This window comes from Ovis aries, chromosome 11 (assembly GCF_016772045.2).
Source record: "Ovis aries strain OAR_USU_Benz2616 breed Rambouillet chromosome 11, ARS-UI_Ramb_v3.0, whole genome shotgun sequence".
In the NCBI taxonomy this organism is placed as follows: domain Eukaryota; kingdom Metazoa; phylum Chordata; class Mammalia; order Artiodactyla; family Bovidae; genus Ovis; species Ovis aries.
In genome coordinates, this window is record NC_056064.1 from 14632268 (window position 1) to 14655466 (window position 23199).

Genomic DNA, 23199 nt, shown 5'->3' on the forward strand with positions numbered 1-23199 from the left:
TTTTCTTCTTCTTCTAGATAGATAGGCATTGCTGTTCTCGACTTCATTTATTTCTTTATTTAACTTTCTGGCCATCCATGGGGCATGCAAGATCTTAGTTCCCTCACCAGAGATTGTAGTTACGCCCTCTGCAGTGAAAGCAAGGAGTCTCAACCATTGGCCTGCCAGGGAGGTGCTTCATATACACTTTAGAAACAACTTTTCAATCTCTGTCCCCCAAAGGCTCAGATTAGATTAGCATTTAATGAAATCCTTATGTCAATTTGTAAAGAATTTGCATATCCAATGTAATGTTGAGCCTTCCAGTCCATGATTGCGGTAATGCCTCTCACTTATGTAGGCTTTCTTTTCTTTCTCTAAATAATAATTTATAGTTTTCTATGTAGAGCCCTTCAACATCTTTCACATGATTCATTCCTAGGTATTTGATGTGGTTTATGTTATTGTAAATGGCATCATTTTTACATTTAAATTTCCTAATCACTACAGGTATACAGAAACAGAATTGATTTTTGTAAACTGACCTTGTATCTAAATTCACTTATTATTTCTGAGTTTATCTGTAGACTTTTCCCATATACATGTACAGACCTGTTGTATGAATAATTTGAAAGGTTTGTTTCTTGATTTTCGGTCTTTATGCTTTTCATTTCCTTTTCTTATTGTACTAGTTTAACCTCCAATATAAAGCCTAATCAAATTGGTAATAGCAAGTATTGTCTCATTCTTAATCTCAGGTGGATTTCAAATATCATTTGAATTGTAGCTTTTATGTAGATAATCTTTACCAGACTAAAGGAGTCTCCTAATTTTAGTTTACTGAAATTTTTATCATGAGTTGTTTAATTTTATCCAGTGTTTTCCCTGCCTCTATTAAAATAATCATTTTTTTCCTCATTCTGTTAATGTGCTATATGGAAATGTGATGCATGCTAGACATATCAGAGTCGTCTCTGGGAATTTTGCTGGATCACTGAGAATGATCCTTTCTCTTCTCTTGCATAATTATGAACTATAACAACTGTGTGGGAATTCCCTGGCGGTCCAGTGGTTAGAACTCTGTGCTTTCACTGCCAAGGACCCAGGTTCAAACCCTGGTCAAGGAACTAAGACCCCACAAGTCACAGGGGAAAAAAATACAAACAAACAAAAACTATGGCAATCTGGAGCTTTCCAAAACTATGGAGCTTCTGGGGACTATCTCACCACATGGAAAGAGCTTGCCAGATATTAAGCCCAACCCAGAGGAAATAAAAACCAAGATGTGGGGGGTGAGAGACAGAAAAACACCCTCACACAGAAAAAAAAGAATCTGGATGACAATGTTTGAACACTAGTTCTAACAATGTCAACTCTTTCCCTGTATTGACAAAATATATGAACAAATGAATCTTTTTTTCACCTGAAGTACTTTGAGTTCATCTTATTTATATTCATCACATCCATCTTGCTTAGAAGATTTCCCCAAGCAAATTGCAAAAGTCACGTCAGACTATTGAACATCAGCTGTATTTCCATCATAGTTAGGTGAAAGGAATGCACACGGGTCTGGGACGGGTGCTGCCGCTGAAACATGCAGTTATAGGCAGCCCTATTCAAACAGCAGGAGAGACAGGGTATAAAAACCAGACAGACCAGCATCCAGGCACACCAGCACTAACCTTTACAGTCACACTACTTCACACATTTATAGTAGGACCTGTCAGCTCCTACTCCACCACACAATCCAGTTCCAAAATGTAAAGAATTCCAGTCCATTATCCTGGCCTTTGGAATGGGTACAGAAAGAATTATCCAACCTGCCTTCCTAATCACAGATGAAAGTTATTCTAGGAATTTCTGGAACTTGACAGATGTTAAGGAGCAAGAGAGCTAATGAAATATGCAAACTTTCCTAGAACAAAAGGGAAGATGTACAACTCAGGGAACAATCCAGAGTCCTTCTTTTACATGGACACCTCATCGTGGCTGCAATGATCCCTAATGGAACTGATACCCCAAGAGTTCTCAGCTCAGAACTCTGCACAGTAACAGGAGCAGCCCCAGTCTCCCCCTGGGCCCCTGTCTAAGACACTGGTTTAATGAAGCCATAATCCATGCATTTGACGAGACATTCCCGAGCTGTCTGAACCACCGCTGCCCGCTTCTCGTCTGGCTCTTGCTTGCCCACCACCGTCAGGATCTCCAGCAGCTCACTCTCCACCAGCTTCTTGGCCAACTCAGCATCAGCCGCCAGCAGGTTGTAGGCGATGACCAGGCCCCGGTGTTGAACTGACAGCCGGTCATGCAAGCAAAGCCGCTGTAGAATCTCCAACCATTGAGTTGTCTGGAGATGGGGAGGAGGATAAAGACAGATTGGAGGAATCAGTGGAGGGGACAGAGAAAGGAGATTCTGGACAAGATAAACAAAGACATTGGCCAAGCCCAGATTCTGAACTCTGAAAGGGCAAGTGCATATCTGATTATCTCTATGGCCTCAGCATATGCCCAGCTGAGCCTCTTGGAACTAGCTGGATGATGCCCATCTCCTTACCAGAGCAGGAGTTGGAGAATTAGAAGAGACGTGAAATTATCCAGTCCTTTTCATTTTGTAAGTGGAGGGATTGAGGTTCAGGGAGAGGAAGTAACTTAACTACAGTCACACATCTGGAAATAGTACAGAATAAACATCCACCCATCCACTTAATTTTTAAGCATCATGAGAAGCAGAGGGACAGGCCTGCTGCATGCCTAAGCGGAATGGGGATGGAGGGTGTGCAGAAAGGAGGATTCTAACTCTGGGCACATGCACAGCGGCTGCTTCTGCCAACCCGTGTGCCCTGAGAAACGCTGCTTTAGCGCAGCAGCCTGTGGTCCCCAGGCTGGAAGCACCCCACCTCTGACCTACTCAGTCAGAATTATCCTGGGGAAAGTTTTTTAACCAGCCCTCCCGATGACTCTTACACACCTTACAGTTTTGAGAAACTTGCCTTATGGAAAGGGCTGAAGGCCAGGGACCAAGCAGGATGAGCTATATCCAGGAAAGAGACCCTCTCCCAGTGCCAGGACAGTATAAGCCTCCATGGAACTTAGAACACACACACACACACACACACACACACACACACACACATACATAGCCCCACCTTGAGCTGGCTATCTAAAAGAGCTTGCCTTTTATTCTTTTTTTAATATATATATTTTCAAATTAGAGGATAATTAATAATATTGGGATGTTTTTTGACACACAGCAACATGAATTGGTCATAGGTATTCATATGTCCCTTCCCTGTTGAATGCCCCTCCCAACTCCTCCCCATCCCACCCCTCCAGGTTGTCACAGAGCACCGAAGAGCCTGCCTTTAAAGCAGACTTGCCTTAATACATCTGAATTGAGATGTTTGCATCTTTTCACCATCAGTTCTTCACAAACTTCAGTTTGGTGAAATAAGGAAAGTTTCATTTTGCACCCTATGCTTGCAGCTATGTCCGTATCACTCTCATTACACGTGCAGAAATGGCCACAGTCCCACAAAGGGTCTGGCCACCATGTGCTCTTAAGAGAATCTAAGAGCCTCTTTGCCAAACTGTGAGCTCCTATGGCACCCCATCCTCATCCCCGCTGCTCTTGAGGAGCTTATGGGCTCCATGGCAGTAGTTAGTGCTGTTATTATTGTTATTATTCTTGCGTAATGAGTGATGAGCACCACCAAAGTGAGTTCGCACATTTAGGGTGTCCAGATAAGGAGTGTAGAGGTCGCAGCATGAACATCCCCCTCTTGCGTTGGCAGGAACAGACACCCCGGGGCTGGCCTCCCCCGCAGAGGATCGCACAGGGCAGTGTGGTCCGGGGCCGGGGGTCCCCAGGGCCTGCTCTCACCACTTCAGTCATCTTGAAGCACAGTTTCTTATGCGATGCTGTCAGCATGGCCAGGGCCCCCGCAGCCGCGTTCTGCAGCTTGTCGTCATCCTCGCCACAGAGCAGCACCACCAGCTTCAGCCGGTCGTTGCCATCGGCCAGGAACCTCTCCTGTACCTATGGGAGGCAGGTACGCGGCTCAGAGAAAAAAGCCCAGCCCGGGGAGGGGAAGACGCATCTGGAGCCGTGTTCTCTGACTCAGGATTACTCAGAGCTTTGCTTTGAGCAAAGCACTCATTGACACCTCCTCCAGGAAGTCTTCTCTGACTAGCTAGATGAAAAGACTGCAGACTCCTCCAGTTTAAACGTTATAGAGAATAAGGAATTCCTTACATAGCATTCGCTGTCACCTCTGTTTGCATTCAGCTCTCCACCCTTGGGGAAAGGGCAGGTACAGACTCCTGAAGGGTGGATGTTGCCTGTAGAGCCCCATCTCTTCCCTTTGGAGAAAACTGGAATGTTTCTCCCACAACAGATGGGCCTTCCTGTCTGCCATAAAATGCCTTTGCGGTCCCTGAAGGCACAGAGGCTTGGCAAGAGCATCTCTGGGTAGTTGGGTAGTTTGCATGGTAGTCAAGAGCTGCTGTACCGTTTACCAGGTGGGGGATGAGGCTTCCCAAGGTGCCCAGAGCCAGGAGAAGAGCCTCCTGCCCCTCTGCTTTGCAGTAAAACCTGGTTGGTTAAGTTTAAGGGCATTTTTGCTGGGCGGCGTGTCCTAGAAGTGAAATGCTAAAAGGAGTCAAAGGTCACAGCTGCTCAGGTTACAAACCTCTACCTGCACGAAGCTGGAGCAGTGGTCCTCAGAGGTAAGAGTGCAGTGATGCTTAGTACAGTCCCCTCACGGGGACAGGTGTGACAGGGAAGCAGCTGCCCCAGAAGAACTGCGTGCCCACCTCTTGCACTAACTGTGGCCAGGACCTTGCTCTCATCACAGAACGTGAAGGGAAGTGATGTGTCACCGCTAGGCCACCGCGGCAGAGTGCTAGGGGAGTCTCTCATGGGCTGTCTGCCCATCCCCATCTGAGTGGAGGCCACTCCCAAGGGGCAGCGGGGGAGACAGTCCTTTCTTTCTTGGATGAGGGCAGGGTGACGATCGAACAAACCTGCACCCCAAGTCACTGCTTGGAAGCAAGCCACCTGACCCCAGCGTGAGCAAGAAAGATGTGAAATGAATCAAGACTGCCGGGAGAAATGTCAATAACCTCAGATATGCAGATGACACCACCCTTATGGCAGAAAGTGAAGAGGAACTACAGAGCCTCTTGATGAAAGTGAAAGAGGAGAGTGAAAAGGTGGCTTAAAGCTCAACATTCAGAAAACGAAGATCACGGCATCTGGTGCCATCACTTCATGGCAAATAGATGGGGAAACAGTGGAAAGAGACTTTTATTTCCTTGGGCTCCAAAATCACTGCAGATGGTGACCACAGCCATGAAATTAAAAGACGGTTGCTCCTTGGAAGAAAATCTATGACCAACCTAGACAGCATATTAAAAAGCAGAGACATTACTTTGCCCACAAAGGTCCATCTATGGTTTCTTACAGTCAAAGCTATGTTTTTTTCCAGTAGTCATGTATGGATGTGAGAGTTGGACTATGAAGAAAGCTGAGTGCTGAAGAATTGATGCATTTGAACTGTGGTGTTGGAGAAGACTCTTGAGAGTCCCTTGGACTGCAAGGAGATCCAACCAGTCCATCCTAAAGGAAATCAGTCCTGAATATTCATTGGAAGGACAGATACTAAAGCTGAAACTCCAATACTTTGGCCACCTGACGTGAAGAACTGACTCACTGGAAAAGACTCTGATGCTGGGAAAGAAGGCAGGAAGAGAAGGGGACGACAGAGGATGAGATGGTTGGATGGCATCACCAACTCGATGGATACGAGCCTGAGTAAGCTTTGGGAGTTGGCAATGGATAGGGAGGGCTGGCATGCTGCAGTCCATGGGGTCGTAAAGAGTTGGACATGACTGAGCGGCTGAACTGAACAGAGAAATGAACGTCCATCCTGTTGGGACCAGCATTCATTTGGTTGTTTGTTGTCACAGCTGGTCTTCCCCGGGGGAAAGCTGCTCCCCTCCCATCACTCTCCCCTCTGCTGTTTTTGGACACACTCTCTTCTCCTGTGCGGCTGCCAGGCCTCCAGCCCAGCCTCAGACCAGCTCCCTGGCGGACCACAATAGCTTTCTTTTGACTTTAAAAGGTTTTCATGGATCAAGTTTTCCTCCTTTAACAGTGAGAATGTCTAGGACTTGAATTAAGAATTGAGGGGCGGGACTTCCCTGGCGGTCCAGTGGCTAAGACTCTGCACTTCCAATGCAGGGGCATGGGTTCAAGCCCTGTTTGGGGAACTAAGGTCCCACATGCCACGGGACACAGTCAAAAAAGTAAAAAAAAAATTAACAGGGAACGAAGTGGGTCTCACACTTGGACCCAGGAGGGCCACTTGGCCAGGGTGTCACTTTCACAAAGGGCCTCAGATTTCAACCCTGTTGTTACCTCTAGTGAGGTTCAACCTACCAGCACAGCAGTGCTCTGCCAGGATGGAAAAGAAGAGACATTCGTTCATCACGTGGTGATGATTTCTCCTAGTACTGGACTGTGAAGCCATTGATGTGTTCTGAATTCATTGTATTTTTACAAATTCTATAACTAATCTGCGACAAACGGCATTATAATGCATTGCAGTTTCTATGGAAACAGCGATCTGTCATTAAATGTTACCATTTAACATAATCCAAAATTGCTTGCAACTTGTTGCATTTCTTTATTTTTTTATATGTGTGGCACTTCAACAGCTACAAATGGTCTAACCTCTCTTGACTTCCAAGAGACCCTGGCCTCGTCTTTTGCTATGAGACTATTTAGTAAATAACTTGGGGAAATGGGACTCCCCCCGCCCCCAGTCCTGCCCAAGCTTTGGGATCCAAGCTTCAGCCAGGGATAACACCACTTTGCATATTTTCCTTCGTCTCCTTTGGGGCCCCTCGGGGAGGAGAGCTGTCATCTAGGCCCCGCTTTCCACGCTTTGGTCACGCGCATCCTGAGCCCCTCACCTCCTTGTTCACCACCATGTTGCACATACACTCAGTGGCCGCCTGCCGCAGCTGGTCATGGTTCTCAAACATGTAGTTCTCAATGTCCGGCAAGGCCTTCTCCTTAAAGATCTTCTTCCTAGGGTGTGAGGGGTGGAGGAAGAGAGCCTGCTGAGTCCTCTGTAAAGACCACTTGGGGTTTTAGCCCCCAGGGGCCATTCCAACATCCTCAGCCAGCACCGTTTAGATAGTGGTAATCCCACCCCTGGGCTTCCCTGGTGGTTCAGTGGCGAATAATCTGCCTGCCAGTGCAGGAGACGTAGGTTCCATCCCTGGATTGGGAAGAGCCCCTGGAGAAGGAAATGGCAAGCCACTCCAGTATTCTTGCCTAGGAAATCTCATGAACAGAGGTGCCTGGCAGGTTATAGTCCATGGGGTCTCAGAAGAGTTGGACATGACTTGGTGACTGATACAATACCAACAATCCCACCCCCAGGAGGGGTCCCCAGTGACACAGCACAGCATCCTGGCCATAGCATTGGGGTTTCGGATGAACATATCACCTAGCTGGAGATCCTCCTATATTATCGCTGGAGAATATCTTTCTCTCTCCTGCTGGAGATAAAACCATGATGTGAGGTCTGGAGTAACCCTCATGTGATCATGAGAAAGGGGAAAAGTCTGTCTGAGAATTAAGACAATACAGATAGCAGAGGGGGAGAGAAGTAGATTCTGGGACAGCTTTGTAACCCCTGCATCAAGCTGCCCGAGTCTGGACTATCCTAGAGGAGACATTATGACTCCCAATATCCTGAATCATTAAATTCCCATTATGCTGAGACCACCTGGAGTTGAGTTTTCTGCCACTTAAAAATTTCAGCCCAATTCCACCTCCTCCTTGCTTCCAAGGAGGAATACACTTTATCCCACCCCTCATCCACCTGATATCTTTTACTACTTCAGAAGGACGTCTTTCCAGTCGCCTTTGGCTTTGCACCTTCAACTGCTGTTTTTCCAAGCGCTAACTCACATCCTTCCCACCACCATTTCTACCCACGGCCTTCCAGCTCATCCTCGTAGGCGCGCGCACACAGTTCCTGGGACATTTCCGACACTTGAGGCGACACCGCTCTCCACCCGTCCCCTCCACGCCCCCACTCACCGGAGCTTGTCACTCCTCCCGGACAGGTTGGTGAGGCCTAGGAGAGCCTCATAGTTCTGGAGGCCATCCCTCTGTGTGTTCAGGAGACTCACGAGGGGCCGCACCACCTCGTACACCTACGCGGAAGGGGTCGAGGCGCCGTCAGATGGAGCCCATCTCCACCAGTCATTTTCAGGTGCCCGGCTCTAGAATTTCCTATGCACTTGCCCGCCCATTGCCTGATTCCACCTCCACAACGATCCTGAGGGGTGGGGTTATTTCCTTTACTTTGCAGCCTTGTTTGTCAGAGCCAGGGCTGGAATCCATGCCCCTCCAACTCATCGCCCTCTTTGTGATGGCACCATGCCCCCTCCCAAGCCAGGGGGAGGTGATAAGGAGAAAGGTCCCTGGGAGCAGACTCCTCCCATCACCTCCCCGCCCCTCACCCCTGGCCACCCACCCGCTCCCCGGGGAAGGCGATGTCTGGGTTGGAGACCGCGGCGATCTTCGCTAGGGCGTGGGCTGCCTTCACCTTGCCCACATCTGTGCCCTCCAAAGCCAGGGGAATCAGGGCCTGCAAGGAAAGGGCAGAAGCACTCCTCGGTCACATATACAGAAGCCTCTCGCCCCAGCCTCCCTGTCCAGCCACTGTCTGTTCCATCAGAAGTTCAAGAAGACTCAGCAACAGATTCAACTCCTGAGCATCACAGAAAACAGTTAAATTCTTAATCATCGATTCACTCCCCCTGGTCCCCAGCACACATGGAGGTCTCTGCAGGCACTCTCCCCAGCCCACATACATTCATTTGGCTTTTGGAAAAATCAAGACGCTGATGTTTTCCTTTCTGCCTAAGTCAAACCTAAGCATAAGAGCAGCCATTCACTGAGTACCTCCCATGAGCCAACACTTTAAAGTGTATTTTCTCTAATCCTGTGACATTCTACAATATGACTGTAGGATGTTTTCCCTTGTTTTACAGAGAGGAAACTATGACTCAGAGAGATAAGTAATTTGCCCAAAGTTGTGCAGTTAAAAAGGGACAAGCAAGGACTCAGTGACAAGCCTCCCACACCAAAGCCCATGGTCTCTATCTGCACTGTTTGCTTCCACTAGCAAGGAGGATAAATGGGATTCCACAGTAAATCCCATGACACACCACAGACTCAGGCACAGACAAGACAGGTTCCTGAATAACCGTATCCCAAGAGGTCGGGCGGGGGCAGGGGGTGCATTATTCTTGGGCCAGGCAAAGATTATGCACACACACATACACACAGATTACACACATGCACACACACACACACAGAGATACATACACAAACATGAGAGAGAGCTCCTCCCCAGTGGAGCACCTTCTTGGATGGCAAGAACCTTATCCCTCTCAATTACCTTACCACCACCTTGAGCCACAATGGTGCCTCGGTCCTTTGGGTTGTCACACAGTGCCAGGAATACCCTGGAGGGCAAGGATACAGGACGAGCAGGACGTGAGCACGCCCTTCCCAGGCATCAGCAGGCCAACCAGTGAGACCGTAAAACCCTGGGAAGCGTTCCCACTGTGCACCTGCCCCAGAACTAACCTTGGGAAGATACTGCCATGGACCTGAGTGGCTGGGGAGGAAGAGAGGCCAAAGGCAGCTGCAAAGAGTGGCCCCATCCCTGCTTAGGGAGATACCAAATGGCTCACTAGGCTTGCCTGGTGGCCCAGATGGTAAAGAGTCTGCCTGCAATGCAGGAGACCCAGGTTCAATCCCAGGGAAGATCCCCTGCAAAACGAAATGGCAACCCACTCCAGTATAATTGCCGGGAAAATCCCATGGATAAAGGAACCCTTCAAGCTACAGTCCATCACCCAGGAAAAATTCTTCTGCCCGGAGGGAGCCCGGAACTCCATGATCTGGCCCTTGCCTTCCTCTCTGGTCTTATCTAGCACCACCCTCCCCTGTGCACTCCGTGCTCCAGACACATTCCTGGAGAACTGTGACCTCATTCATTCCTTCTCCCTCTATCCTCAGGGTCTTTGCATATGCTGTTCCCTCTGCCTGGAACCCTTCCCTCCGCTGCCTGTGAGCAGCTTCTTTCTTTCCTCCAGGGTTCCCTTGAGTTGTCACATCTTCCAGGAGGCCTTCCTGGCTGCCCACCTACATACCCTCCCCTCTAGCCAGTGGGCTGCCACTGCTTGTCTCTCTTTATCCCCATCATGGCACCCGCTGTGTTGTAGCTGTGAACCTGTCTGCCTCCCCATCAGGCTGTACGGAAACTGTGCCTTTCCCCTCTGGCATGTCAGGGTCTGGGAACCAGGTCACCAGAAAGGACAGTGACCTCCTTCCTCCCAGTGCAAATTTGCACCCGGGAAGGCCCACCCTGACACGTCACTCTTCCATGTGGATCCCCTTCAGCCTCCTCTCCAGGCCCCAGTGGCTCCCTTCCTCCCTTACTCCCCCAGCCATCGCTATGTCCCCACCCAGCCTCCTGCCTGCAGGCCCTCAGACCCCAGCTCCGGGCCACCGCAGCAGCACCTGGCCAGCAGCTCTTTGGTCTGGTCGGTGAGGATGGCATTGTCAGCTTTCACCATGCAGACCAGCGCTGAGGTGACGCCGGCCTTCAGAAGCCGCTTCACTCGCATGTCCACGAAGTCCTTCTTGTCCTGGGGAGATGAAAAGGTGGCAAGGAGATCAATCCTGGAATAAGGAAGATCATCCCAAACAGTAGATGACCTGTGTGTTCCTTTTCTTGCAAAAGGCTGGCTTTTCATTAGGCTATGCGTGGGGGCAGAGTGAGAGGGTAGAGAGAGCAGATAAAACCGACAAAACAATGGACTGGATTTTGCCAGAAACCCAGAGTCAGCCTCAGGGTTGAACAGTAAATGGCAAACCACTCCAGTACTCTTGCCTGGAAAGAGGATCCTGGTAGGCTACAGTCCATGAGGTCGCAAAGAGTCGGACTGAGCGACTTCAGTTTTCACAGATAATCCTCAGAGTGTCTGAGAAGAGGCTGCTGACAGCTGTGGACTGTCTCTGGTAGCCACATTTGAACTTCACAGAGGCAGAACATGCTAGCTATATGCCCTTGCCTGCGTGAACTCCTATGCAGCTTTAAAAAATTATTCAGGGACTTCCCTAGTGGTCCAGTGGCTGAGTCCGCCTGCCAGTGCAGGGGGCGTGAGTTCAGTCCCTGGTCCAGGAAGATCCCATATGCTGAAAGGCAGCTAAACCCCTGAGCCACAACTACCGAAGCCCATTGGCCTAGAGCCTGTGCTTTGCAACAAGAGAAGCCACTGCAATGAGAAATCTGTGCACCGCGATGAAGAGTAGCTCCCCGCTCGACACAACTAGAGAAAGCCTTGCACAGCAACAAAGAGCCAGTGCAGCCAAAAATAAATATTAATTAATAAAAAAAAATTATTCAGTGGGACTTCTAGTGGTTAAGACTCCAAGCTTCCACTGCAGGGGGGTTTGGGTTCGATCCCTGCTGAGGAAACTGAGATCCTGCATGCCTAAAGACCTGAAGTATTTCCCCCAAACTGGATACAAGATGATAGATACATTCCGATTATAACTTTTTTTTTTTAAAGCACAGGATAAAAGTGGTAGTTAATGCAACACACCAAAATCCAGATATCCCAGAAAATAAAATCTGCATGAATGTTGAAAACGTGAACTATAATGAACTGTCCTGTGTCCGTGAAATCAACCACCTACGCTGCAAAACATCCATCGTGGCTTCCTTTGGCTTCCCAGACTATAAATAGTTGATTCCCCCTCCACCTCAGTGGAACATTTAAACTAAGAAAAAACACAAGTGCCACCTAGTGGGGGAAATTGACCATGCTCCTCTTCAATTTATCTGCATGCGTGCGTGCGTGCTGTTACTTCCGTCTGTGTCTGACTCTTTGCAACCCTTTGGGCTGTAACCCGCCAGGCTCCTCTGTCCATGGAATTCTCCAGGCAAGAATACTGGAGTGGGTTGTCATCTCATTCTCCAGGAGATCTTTAAAACCCGGGGATCAAACCCGGGTCTCCTATATTGCAGGTTCTTAACCATCTGAGCCACCAAGCCTGCACTTTATCTGCATCATCTGCCAAATCCTCCCAGACACACACACACGCACACACACACGCACACACACACACACCACCCAAATATCACTAACTTTCCGTCCCACCTCTCTGGTGGTCCGGTGGACAGCCTCCTCCCCCTCTTGGCTGTCCTCATCCCCACCTTGGGGTGCTCCTCGGGCACATGCTGCTTGGAGAACTTGGCCAGCTGTACCAGCTCGGGGATGACCTCCTTGACATCGTAGCTGTTGGTGCAGTTCACCAGGGTGGTGGCCACTGAGTACAGGATGGTCTTGTCGGGGGTCTGGAGACAGAGGTGGCGGATGGTGGTGGTGGGGGGGCGGTGGAGACAGGAAGAAAGGAAACCTGAGAACAAACCACTGCTTCCCAGAGGCTCCCTCACAGGCAGGCTGCTTTGGGAGGAGCGTGGCTGGTGAGGCCCCAAGGCAGAGGAACTGGCTCTGCTCACATGAATTTCTCCTGCCCGCCTCAACAGCACCCAGAGCATGCATGGACATCCTCTGAGTGTTCCCATTGCTTTGTGCTCCTTTCAAAAGCCCAGTGGGATGGGGTGGGACCTGGACAGCCTCTGATGGAAATGCCCTCCCACACTTCTGCCTTTTGTGGTGAGAAAGAGCCATTGGTGGGGGACACGGGGTCCAGTGGTGGTCCAACAGAGGAAGAAAGGCATCTGGGAGGGACTGGGAAAGAGGGAAGGGGCCAATAAAAGACCTCTTGGTCCCTGAAGACCTCACTCCCGGAAGGGGTTCCAGGGAAAAAAGACTACCGCCATCTTACTCACCCTCCCACTGCCTGGAAGGCATGAGGAGCTGTGAGTCCATTTCACGGTCAGGAAAGATGAGGACCAGACAGAGGGAAATGACCAACCCAGGTTTACATGACGAGAAGGGGGTGGAGTCGGGATGAGGAAGGGAGGACGTCCAATTTCCCAGGCTCAGCAGACAGCCCGCGGGCCTGAATCCAGCAGATCCCGGGGCCAGAGGTCAGGGCCACACTTGCCTTGGCCAGCTCAAACATGGCCTGCAGGGCAGGGATGTCCTGAACAAAGTCGTCCTTCACGTCTGCGTCCAGCGTGAGGTAGGCCAGGCCCTCCACTGCCCATTTCCGGGTCCGGGTGTCTATGGATGCATTGCACAGCCACCTGGGGGAAGGGAGGCACTGGGGAAGGGTCCCGAGGCTCGGGCAAGAGCGAAAAGATCCAGGGGAGCAGGCAGGTGGGCGGTCTTTCAGGATCTGGCGTCCACTAGGGCACATCCCTGAGAGGAGATGGTGGGCTTGGGGAAAAACCCTTACTTGCGACACTGTTTGGCCAGCTTTTCTGTCGAGCCTTCAGCAAACTGCCTGAGAGCGTAATCTGTGCCACCCGCCGAGCCGAGTTTACAGAGTCCCTGGGGAGGAGGAGAGGATTGTAGGATTAAAGACACCAGGCTTGGGGACCAGGCCCTGCTCAGACACGTCCCTGAGGCTGGAATATTTTGCCCCCTTGCTTTGCCTGGATCAACCTCTCTGCATTCTACAGAACTCTGGTCAGGTGGCACCTCTCCCAGAATGCCTTCCCTGAGGCTTCCAGGTTAGAGTGAATGCCCACAAAGCTGGAGGCTTTTACTCTACCCCTTGCCCTCTGCTCACTATTTTGTCCCCATAGGTGCTTCGTGTCGTGTCATTTTGAAAAACACTAGGATGATACTAGTGTTAGTCACTCAGTCGTATCCGACTCTTTCCAACCCCATGAACTGTACCCACCAGGCTCCTCTGTCCATGGAATTCTCCAGGCAAGAATACTGGAGTGTGTAGCCATTCCCTACTCCAGGAGATATTCCTGACCTAGGGATTGAACCTGGGTCTCCTGCCTTGCGGGCAGATTCTTCACCATCTGAACCACTAGGGAAGCCCAAATATTAACACAACAGAAACCTCGGTGATAAAACTTACGGCACAAAACCTGGTCATGAAATCACTTTGGTGGGGGAAGATTCAGATGTGCAGATTTTTACCCAGGAAAAACTGGACTCTTGCTGGGGAAAACAAAAGTCTGTCTTCCATAAGAGAAAACTCACAATGGTAGAAGCTAAAATCAGTTTTTTTTAAAAACTGATATAAACCAAAAAAGAAAAACAGATCAATGACTCAAATCTTCACTGTAATTGTTGACAAGAAAAAGGTCAATGAAAGTGATTTCTATATAATGAAAATGGGAAAAAATGCAATAGGTTTAACTGTGCTATATAGAAACCAAGTAAGAAAACTGAGTTTTTGGAGTCTGCACTGAAAGTACTTGCTGGACAAAGGCTCATCAGTGTTTGAGTCATTCAATGGCGTCGAGCAGGGACTTGTTGGTGATCCAATGGTTAAGACTCTGCTCCCAATGCACGGGGCATTTGATCATTGTTGGGGGAACTAAGATCCTGCATACCCCATGGTAAAAAAAAAAATTAAGGAGACAGTCATTATACAGCATGGTTTCCCATCCTGAATCCACATTCTCACAGTCTTCTGCTTACCACCCTGCTCTGCAGAGGCCTGTGGGTGGGTCTGGGTGCCTACAGCTTGGTTTCCTCAAAGACAGGGGCCACATCCCATTCATTCTGGCATCCCTGGTACCTGGTGCAGGGTCTGGTACCCAGCCCACTCACCACCAGTGCGCGGATCTTGATCTTCTCGTTTTTGGTGGTCTTGTAGATCTCTTTGAGCAGTGACACACCATTGGTGATGATGAAGGTGGCGCGGCTGAGCTTGGTGGAGGCGTGGATGAGGGCCTCCACGGCCACCAGCTGGTCCGTCTCACGCTCCGAGCCGCACAGCGCCACCATCATCTCCATCACACCTTTCAGTCCCAGCAGCTGATTGCCCAGGTCAAAGGGGCCCTGCAGGATCCCCGACACCGTCTGGATGGCAATCACGTTCTTGTCCATGTCCTGGGGGTCAAACGTGCCCCTAAAATGGAAGGCCAGTGTGGTCAGGGGAGTGGGAGATTCTGGGGCAGGCAGATTTGGTTGTGCATCCTAGATCCACAACTCATATGCTTTGTGGCCTAAGGCAAGTCACTGAACCTCTCTGAGCCTCAGCTCTTGATCTGGACACTGAGGATAGCACTACTGCTTCTCAGAGTTATGATGAGGATAGATGACAAAACGGATGTGCCAGGCATTGTGTTCCTCAAGAGTCCCACCCAGATGAGGACTGACACTTAGGACATTTGTTAGGGAGAGAGCTCGGGATCAACACCTGTTGGGAAAGGGAAGAAATCAGGACTGGATGGAAGGAGGCGCTGGACTACGATGCAGTCATGACGAAGCCTCAGCTTGCAAAGAGTTCCAGAGCTGAGAAACCATTCAAAGTTGTTCCAGGTTGGAGAGAGGGACGAACCACTGGGTGCTGGCTGCCCTGGGAAGGTGAATAGCTGTCCTTAGCTGAACCAAGTCCCCAAAGAGAGGTGACAGGTGAGAGCTGTCAGCCAAGAGGCTTCCCAGAAGCTGGGATGTCTGGTGGGACAGGACAGCAGAAAGGGCTACCAGGGTGGCTGGCACACCACCTGCCTCTCTGACGCGGCTGAATCATGACGCCGCCTGGCCCAGCCGCTCCCCTGTCTGGTCCTAGACTTTCTCCCGTTGAGTTAGGGGGAGGGGTTGGACTAGAAGAGCTGGAAGGTTCTGTGTTGCTTTCAAAATCCACTATCATCTACTCTACAGGAAGACCTCTGTCTGGGGACACCCGATCCTTCTGAGATCTGCCCAGGTTTGTTCGTTGTGGGGGATCAGGGCAGATGTACACAGTGTAAAAGCAGAGGGGTATAAGTGAAAGGAGAGCATGGCGCAGGAGTCAGAGACCTGGGCTCCGGTCCCACCTCTGCCTCTGGCTGGGCGAGTGGGTGAGTCCTTCTGGGGGAGAGGGGCAGGCTTTGGGAGCTCCGAGAGCCCCTCCAGCCCAGAGTCCATGCCCTGTGCTTCATCTTCCTGCTTGGTGCTGGGGCACCCAGAGCCCTTCCTGGTTGTGGCCTCTGTGCCCCAACTAGCCCTGGTGCTCTCGAGCCTGAGAGCTGCACTACTGAGGAGCCCCACAAGGAGGAGCCCAGGCTTCACAGCTAGAGAGCAGCCCCGCCTGCAGGAACTAGAGAAAGCCCGCACGCAGCACCGAAGACCCGGAGAAGCCATGAACAAATAATTTAAAAAAATAATAAGGAGTTGAGGTCTGCCCTTTAAACCAATGCCAGCTGGCATCTGAACTTCCACCCAGCCCCTGGCTCCTGACAAAGCACCCCCAGGGGGTGGGAGGTGGCAGCCTCAGGCTCCACTTGTTGAAGGTGGTAACCCCCCCCCCCCCCCCGCCCCCCCCGACTCAGTGTCAGGTGACCACAGAGGCAGCATTCACAGGCAAACCGCTATCCAAACTTAACTGGCTGGGAGATAGTTACTGGAACTCAGCTCGGGCCTTCATGAAAGACTCAAGTTAGCTGCAAACACTGAAGCTGAGGTAGAAAAAGACCACTGAGAAGCCCTGAGGAGCGTTAAAAGTGACTCAAAGTCGGGATCAGGAGAAACGATGGGATTGAGCCAACTTTGCTGGGCCCCGGATCCAGGAAGCTGAGAACATTTTTTACATTTTAAAGTAGTTTTGTTTATTTTCTTTTTCATTGTGTTAGAGACCTACATGTTTCATAAAACCTAAACGCACTCTCTGGCCCTTTACAGGAAAAGTGTGTCAACCCCTGGAATAGAGAAAGGAAAGCGGAGTGAAGGGAGAGTTTCCACCCTCCCAAGACTCCCCTAGTGCTTTTAAAACGTGCAGCTTCCTGAGCCACAACCCAGACTACTGAGTCCCAGAAATCTGAACAGTTTCCAAGTTTGAGGATTATTGGAGTAAAGGAAAAGAGAAGCCAGCTACCATAAGCAGAGATCCACATGGGGAGGAACCGTGGCTTCCACCCAAGAGCGAGCACCAATGTGCCAGCCACTTTAATGCAACGTCTTGGAAGGTCTCCCAGCCCCGGTCCAGCCTTCGGATGACAGTAGTCCAGGACAACATGTGGCTAATGTGTAAGCCCCAAAGCCAGAACCCCCCAGCCGAACCTCTGCCAAATTGCTGTCCTATTGTGAGATAATAAATTACGTTTCTTGTTTTACACTGCTAAATCTGACTGATACAGAGCCTGACTGAAATGGAGCAGGACCTATGGTCCTGCCTTTGGTCTGTGGAAAAACTCTAGCCGAACAACAAATTTAATCAGAGAAGTGAGAAAATGCAGTCACAAAGGAAAACAGTCAAATGAAACCAAATAATAATAGTTTAGTCATTAAGCTAAGTCAAGGGTTTAGTTTCTCCTCAAGGGTCACAGATAATATTCTGAGCCATATCCTGTGAGCTGTCTTAAAGATACTGAAACCCTCGCCAGGTGGAAGAGGTCAATTACGTGATGACTGGACTGTGGCCGTGATAAATGCTGCCACGGTTCTGAGAACTGGCCTCAAAGAAACAGGAACAAACTGACCCTAAAGACTAACTGGACTGAGCAAGATGATGCTGGTCAGACCGCTGATGACCAGTTTCCAGGTGACTGCCAGAGCTGACTGTGCCGTTTCTATGTGTAGCACCCCTCCTTCCATCTCTAAAAATTCTTGCCCGCTGACTGTCAGCAGGGTGGTGGTGGGGAGGGAGGGGAGGTCAGCCTTTGGACAGGAGTCCACCCTCCCCTCCACCCCCAGGTTGCCAGCCTCTGAAGTAAAGCAAGCTTTCCTTCCCACCAGCCTTGCCTCTTTATTGGCTTTCGAAAGGCCAACAGCCAGACCCCCACTTGGTTACACGACCCTCCGGGAGACTCACGTGATGTACTCCTCGCAGATCTTGCGGAAGTGGTCGCGCTCGGGGTCACAGCGCAGGTCGTCATAGAGCTTGTTGATGAGGATCGAGGCCAGCATGCGGGTGTTGTCAGTCAGGGGCAGGCAGGACGGCAGATCTGGGACCTGCCCCACCACCTTCAGGATCTTCCTTAGGCCTGCAGGACAGACAGCAGCAGGTATAAGATGCCGGCCAGGCCCTGTCCTCACAAACACCCCTCCTCGCCCAGCTCTCTGCAGCCCGCCTTCTGGCAGCACGCGGCTCATCCAGCGTGAAGGGCATTGGAATGCAGCCTAGAGACCCAGGCTCCACACCCGCCTCTGCCCCTACCTGAGCCATTCGCCTCCCATCAGGGGCCTCATTTTCACATTTACACAGTCAAGACTAGTTGAGCTCAGAGGACTCTACATGGCATCACCGACTCGATGGACAAGAGTTTGAGTAGGCTCCGGGAGGTGGTGATGGACAGGGAGGCCTGGCATGTTGCAGTCCATGGGGTCGTAAACAGTCGGACACGCCTGAGCGACTGAACTGACTGACCAGCGCTAACGTTATAATCTTCCTCAAATACTGTTTTATATTCTCTTTTCCCCAGGCTTCAGTTTCTTTTTTTGTAAAATGGGAACGATACTACCCACCTCATAGAGTTTGAGGGTTCACCAAGGTAATGTGCGGAAACATTGGCCTAGTGCTAATCTAGACACATCATGACACTAAATATTTGTTAATTATTTAGCAAATAGGATATTTACCATCATGGTTATTATCCCTTCTCCTGTTGAAGAACCTTCAAAGGCTTCCTATTACCCACCAGGCTAATCCAGCCATTACATATTTGTCGAATAAAAGAATGAATGAGTAAACGAGGTGTTAGCTACCAAAATAAAGGACAACCTTGATGTCAAAAAGCTCACAATGCAATAGAGAAGACAGATGTATAAACATTACAATAAGGTAATCTTACTGTGTGCCAAGAGCTTTCTACACGCTATCTCACTTAATCCTAACATTGACCCTACTGGTGAGCAGAAATTAATATTGCCATTTTTCAGAGCAGAAAACCAAGACATGAAGAAGTCAAGTAACTTGCTCAAGACCACAATGCTGGCAAGTGACATAGCGGGGACCCTCTCTGATTTAAAAGACCATGATGTTAACTGTGAGGCTCCACTGCCTCGGGGACGATAGCTTGATTTCAGAGCCAGGTCGTAGTGGTGGCTAGGAGCTGATCAAACCTAGGGTGGCACAGGTCAAGTGGGAGGGGGGCAATCTAGGTAAACACTGGGCGGCATGATACCCTGGCCCGGGGCAGGGGCAGTGAACGTGCCTGGCAGTAAACTTTGTGCTCTGTATTTAAGCACACACACACAGAAGCACTGGCAAGACTGGGCCTGATGAACCAACCCCACCTCCCAGCCTGGCTCTCCAAAGCCTTCAGCAAATGCAGCTGCTCCACGTCCCCAGCCTCACCTGCTAGCTTTCCCTTCAGTCGGCCCTCATCTTGAGCATCTCATTTCTCTTCTGCTAGAACACCCTGGACCTCCCCTTTGTCCGTGTCTGCCCCTCCCTGAACCCAGAAACTCACTTCAGTCTTGACATCCTGGTGACTCCCCTACCCAAGTCCCCCAGCCCAATTTTCACAACAAACAACTTCCGCATTGCAGCTTTTCACCAGATACCTAGATATTTTAAAGTCTACACTATTTTTAACCTAAATGCTATTCACTTCGGTGCCTAGCATAACAGATACTGCTCCTCACCCACTCTATCCCATAAACCGTGTTGTTGGGCCTAGATCCTAGTGCAGAGAGAAGCATATTGTCAATGCCCAGCCTTTGTGATATGTGCAGAGAAGACCATAGCTGGGATGGGGAGGGAGGGGAGTGTTGAGTGGAGGAGGCTTAAGCACTAGAGTAATATGTTCAAGTCTAAGCACATGAACTTTGCTGAGATCTGTGAAAACCAAACGAGAGAAGTGCTGTATCAAAACAGAATAAAGGTCAAGGTGATAAAAGCTGGCTTGAACATTTTAGAAAAGGTATGGTCTAAATGTCATGATACCTCTGGGAGAATTTATCACAGCAGATCATAAAGCCATAAGTATGATTCCTGAACAACTGAAAGTGATTTAGGGTATCTCCGGGGTGATGCCCTGGAGCTGACGAATTTAATGGATGTTTTCTGGAGCACTCTTACTGATCTTTGTATAAAGTACATGGATGCCATTTCTCCCTTCTGGAAGGCCTGCATTTTGCCAGCATGAGACTTCAGAAATGTTACTCCCATTGGTGGAGTTTGGTTTGTTTTTTTGGTGCTTGCCACAGGAAACTCCGCCCAGATGTTTTTGACTGTGTTCTGTGTGCGTTCAGGCTCTGAATTCAGAGCCAGGACCTACGCCTTCACCAGCCCACTGGTGGATCCTAACATGCTAATGTCTTTTCCTGGCTTTTCAGTTGGGAATGAAGACCTCTCTCAGACAAGAGCCACACTCCTTCCACCTTCTGCTTGTTGCCTTTCCCCGGTGCCCACTGGAAAGGCTGGCATGAGCCCCAGACCCTCCCACCTCCTCACCATTATCAACCACGTAGATGGTGCGGGAGTTGTCGTGAATGGCGAGGTCCTTCCTGGGGACGTTCTTATTGAGCAGGTTCAGGGCCTGATCCCTACCCTGGCCAGACACCTTCTTGCTGACCAGCATGTCGAGCAGGTGGTTGGTGATCTGCTTCAGGTCCTTCTTGGAGTCTGAGGAAGGAGAGTTCAGGGGTGGATGGAGAGGACTAGGGCGTCTGAGGTGTATAGGACCAGGGATGGCTGGGGCTTCTGGAAGGACTCTGGAAATATCGAATCCATTGCTTCCCAGATCCTGGAATTTCCCGGGAGAGTATCCTGTATCATTCCAAAGAAGGGAGGGAGGATTCTAGACAACACCCCCAAGGGTGATCAGAAAGGGGGTGGCAGAGGATGAGATGGTTCAATGGCATCACCAACTCAATGGACATGAATTCGAGCGAATTCCAGGAGATGCTGAAGGACAGGGAAGCTGGCAGACTGCAGTCCATGGGGTCACAAAGGGTCGGACACGACTTAGCGACTGAATAACAATATCCAAGTTGAATTCCAGCTTCATTAAATAGATATTTAAATGAATGGATAGGGGAAAAAAAAGACTGGAAAGGGACTTCCCAGGTGGTACAGTGGATAGGAATTGGCCTGCCAATGCAGCGGACACAGGCTCGATCCAGACATCTTACTGGGACGGTCTGGGAAGATCCCACATGCTGAGAGCAACTAAGCCCGTGCACCACAATTATTGAGCCCCGGTCTAGAGCCCGCAACTCCTAAAGCCCATGTGCCTAGAGGCTGTGCAACAAGGGAAGCCACTGCCCCGCAGCGAAGAGCAGCCCCCATGCACCACCGAAAGCCCATGCACAGCAGTGGAGATCCAGCGCACCCAAAAATAAAATTAGGAAGCTAAGTAATGTGAAAAATGTGTTTTTAAAAACAGAAAAAAGGCTGGAAAGTTTCACATGGCAGTGACGATAGTAGTTATCTGGAGGGATGTTTACAGGTCACTGGGTTTTTTTTTTTTTTTTTCATTTTACATATTTCTAAAATTTTCCAAGTTTCTCCAATAAGCCTCTGTTACTTTTAAAAATAATTTTGTTTGTTTTTGGCTGGGCTAGGTGTTCGTTGCTGCATGAGCTTTTCTCTAGTTGTGGTGGATGGGACCACTCTATAGTTGCCAGGTGCAGGCTTTGCTTTGCTGTGGCTTCTCTCGTTGCAGAGCACAGCCTCTAGGGTGTAGAGGCTTCAGCTGACGCAGCTCCCAGGCTCTAGAGCACAGCCTCAATAGTTGCTCCGAGGCGTGTGGGATCGTCCTGGATCAGGGATCAAGCCACGTCTCCTGCACTGGCAGGTGGGATCTTCCCCACTGAACCACCAGTTACTTTTAAAAACTGTTTCAAGTTGCAAAACTGAAATTCCCATTAAACAACTCATTTCCTCCTCCCCCCATCTCTGGCAACTATCATGCAACTTTCTGTTTCTACGAGTTTGACTGTTTTAGAAAACACAGGGAATTGCTTGGTGGTCCAGTGGGTAGGACTCTATGCTTCCACTGCAGGGGGAACAGGTCTGATCCCTAGTCAGGAAACTAAGGTCTGCAGCTGAAAGAAAAACGAAGAAAAGAAAAGAAACCTCCTATATGTGGCATATACAGTATCTGTGTTTTTGTGACCGGGTTATTCACTTAACATAAGGTCCTCAAGTTTCATCCATGTTGTAGCTTGTGTCAGAATTTCCTGCCTTTTTAAGGCTCAACAATATTCCATTGTAGAGACACACACCACCTTTTATTTCTCCATCCATAGAGGGGCACTTGAGTTGCTTCCACGTTTTAGCTCTCGTAAATGTGACTGTGCCTCTGTGACTTTTATAGTAAAAAAAATAAATGGAAAAATATAACCGGGCCACCTCCACATACACGAATGCTCAGTCTGAGGTAGTAACTGGCACTTCTTTGCCCCCAGCCCCCCGAACCAAAGCTGAAAACCGTCTCCTACCCAGAACCAGGGCCTCTTCCTTCCCCCGATGCTCCTGTTTGTCCTCGTCAGACAGAGCGTCGATGATGGCCTGCAGCAGGTTGCAGACGGCCAGAGACATCTCCTCGCTCTCCACCGCCATGAGGCTGCAGATTCGGTCTATGCGGACTGCGTGGAGGATCGCTGTGGCCTAGACGCCCCGAGCGGGAAGCACACAGTCAGTTGACTGCCCCTCCCTTCCAGCTGCCGTGCAGGTTAGGGAGCGGGTGAGGGCCGCCCCATGCAGTCGGGACAGAAGCCCAGGCAACCGGTGTCTCACGGGGCCTGTTGCTCCGGCAAGCCCCGGACTCAAGCCATGCCCCTTTCCAGAGGGATAGAGCCGCGCCCTCCCGTACCGTGGCCTCTGGCCCCAGGGGAGGCACTGAACGTGCGTAACGCAGCAAGTTCACACTGAGATGGGCTGTGCGTGTAAAACACACACTGGGTTTTGAAGATTTAGTATGAAAAGCAGTGAACTATCACAGCCATTGCATTCAGCTCTTCCTCAGAAACCACTTCCAATAAACTTATCTTTGTTTAAGTGTGAAAGCGTTAGTCACTCAGTCGTGTCCGACCCTGTGACCCCATGGACAGTAGCCGGCCAGGCCCCTCTGTCTGTGGAATTCTCCAGGC

General features: G+C 50.0%; 1 protein-coding gene across 1 annotated transcript in view; it reads right to left on the reverse strand.

Annotated features, from left to right (window-relative positions):
* Positions 1-1490: 1490 nt before the first annotated feature.
* The window catches only part of UNC45B (unc-45 myosin chaperone B), a 30568-nt gene continuing 8859 nt past the window's right edge, over positions 1491-23199 (reverse strand). Inside the window, exons 7-20 of the mRNA XM_004012459.4 lie at positions 22549-22717; positions 20558-20728; positions 17972-18143; positions 14788-15088; positions 13448-13542; positions 13154-13295; positions 12297-12437; positions 10595-10722; positions 9465-9531; positions 8535-8648; positions 8096-8211; positions 6955-7072; positions 3860-4015; positions 1491-2326 (exon numbers count right to left, since the gene is read on the reverse strand). Coding sequence (XP_004012508.2) covers positions 2066-2326; positions 3860-4015; positions 6955-7072; positions 8096-8211; positions 8535-8648; positions 9465-9531; positions 10595-10722; positions 12297-12437; positions 13154-13295; positions 13448-13542; positions 14788-15088; positions 17972-18143; positions 20558-20728; positions 22549-22717 — 2151 coding nt within the window. The 3' untranslated portion in view covers positions 1491-2065. The remainder of the gene's footprint in view (positions 2327-3859; positions 4016-6954; positions 7073-8095; positions 8212-8534; positions 8649-9464; positions 9532-10594; positions 10723-12296; positions 12438-13153; positions 13296-13447; positions 13543-14787; positions 15089-17971; positions 18144-20557; positions 20729-22548; positions 22718-23199) is intronic.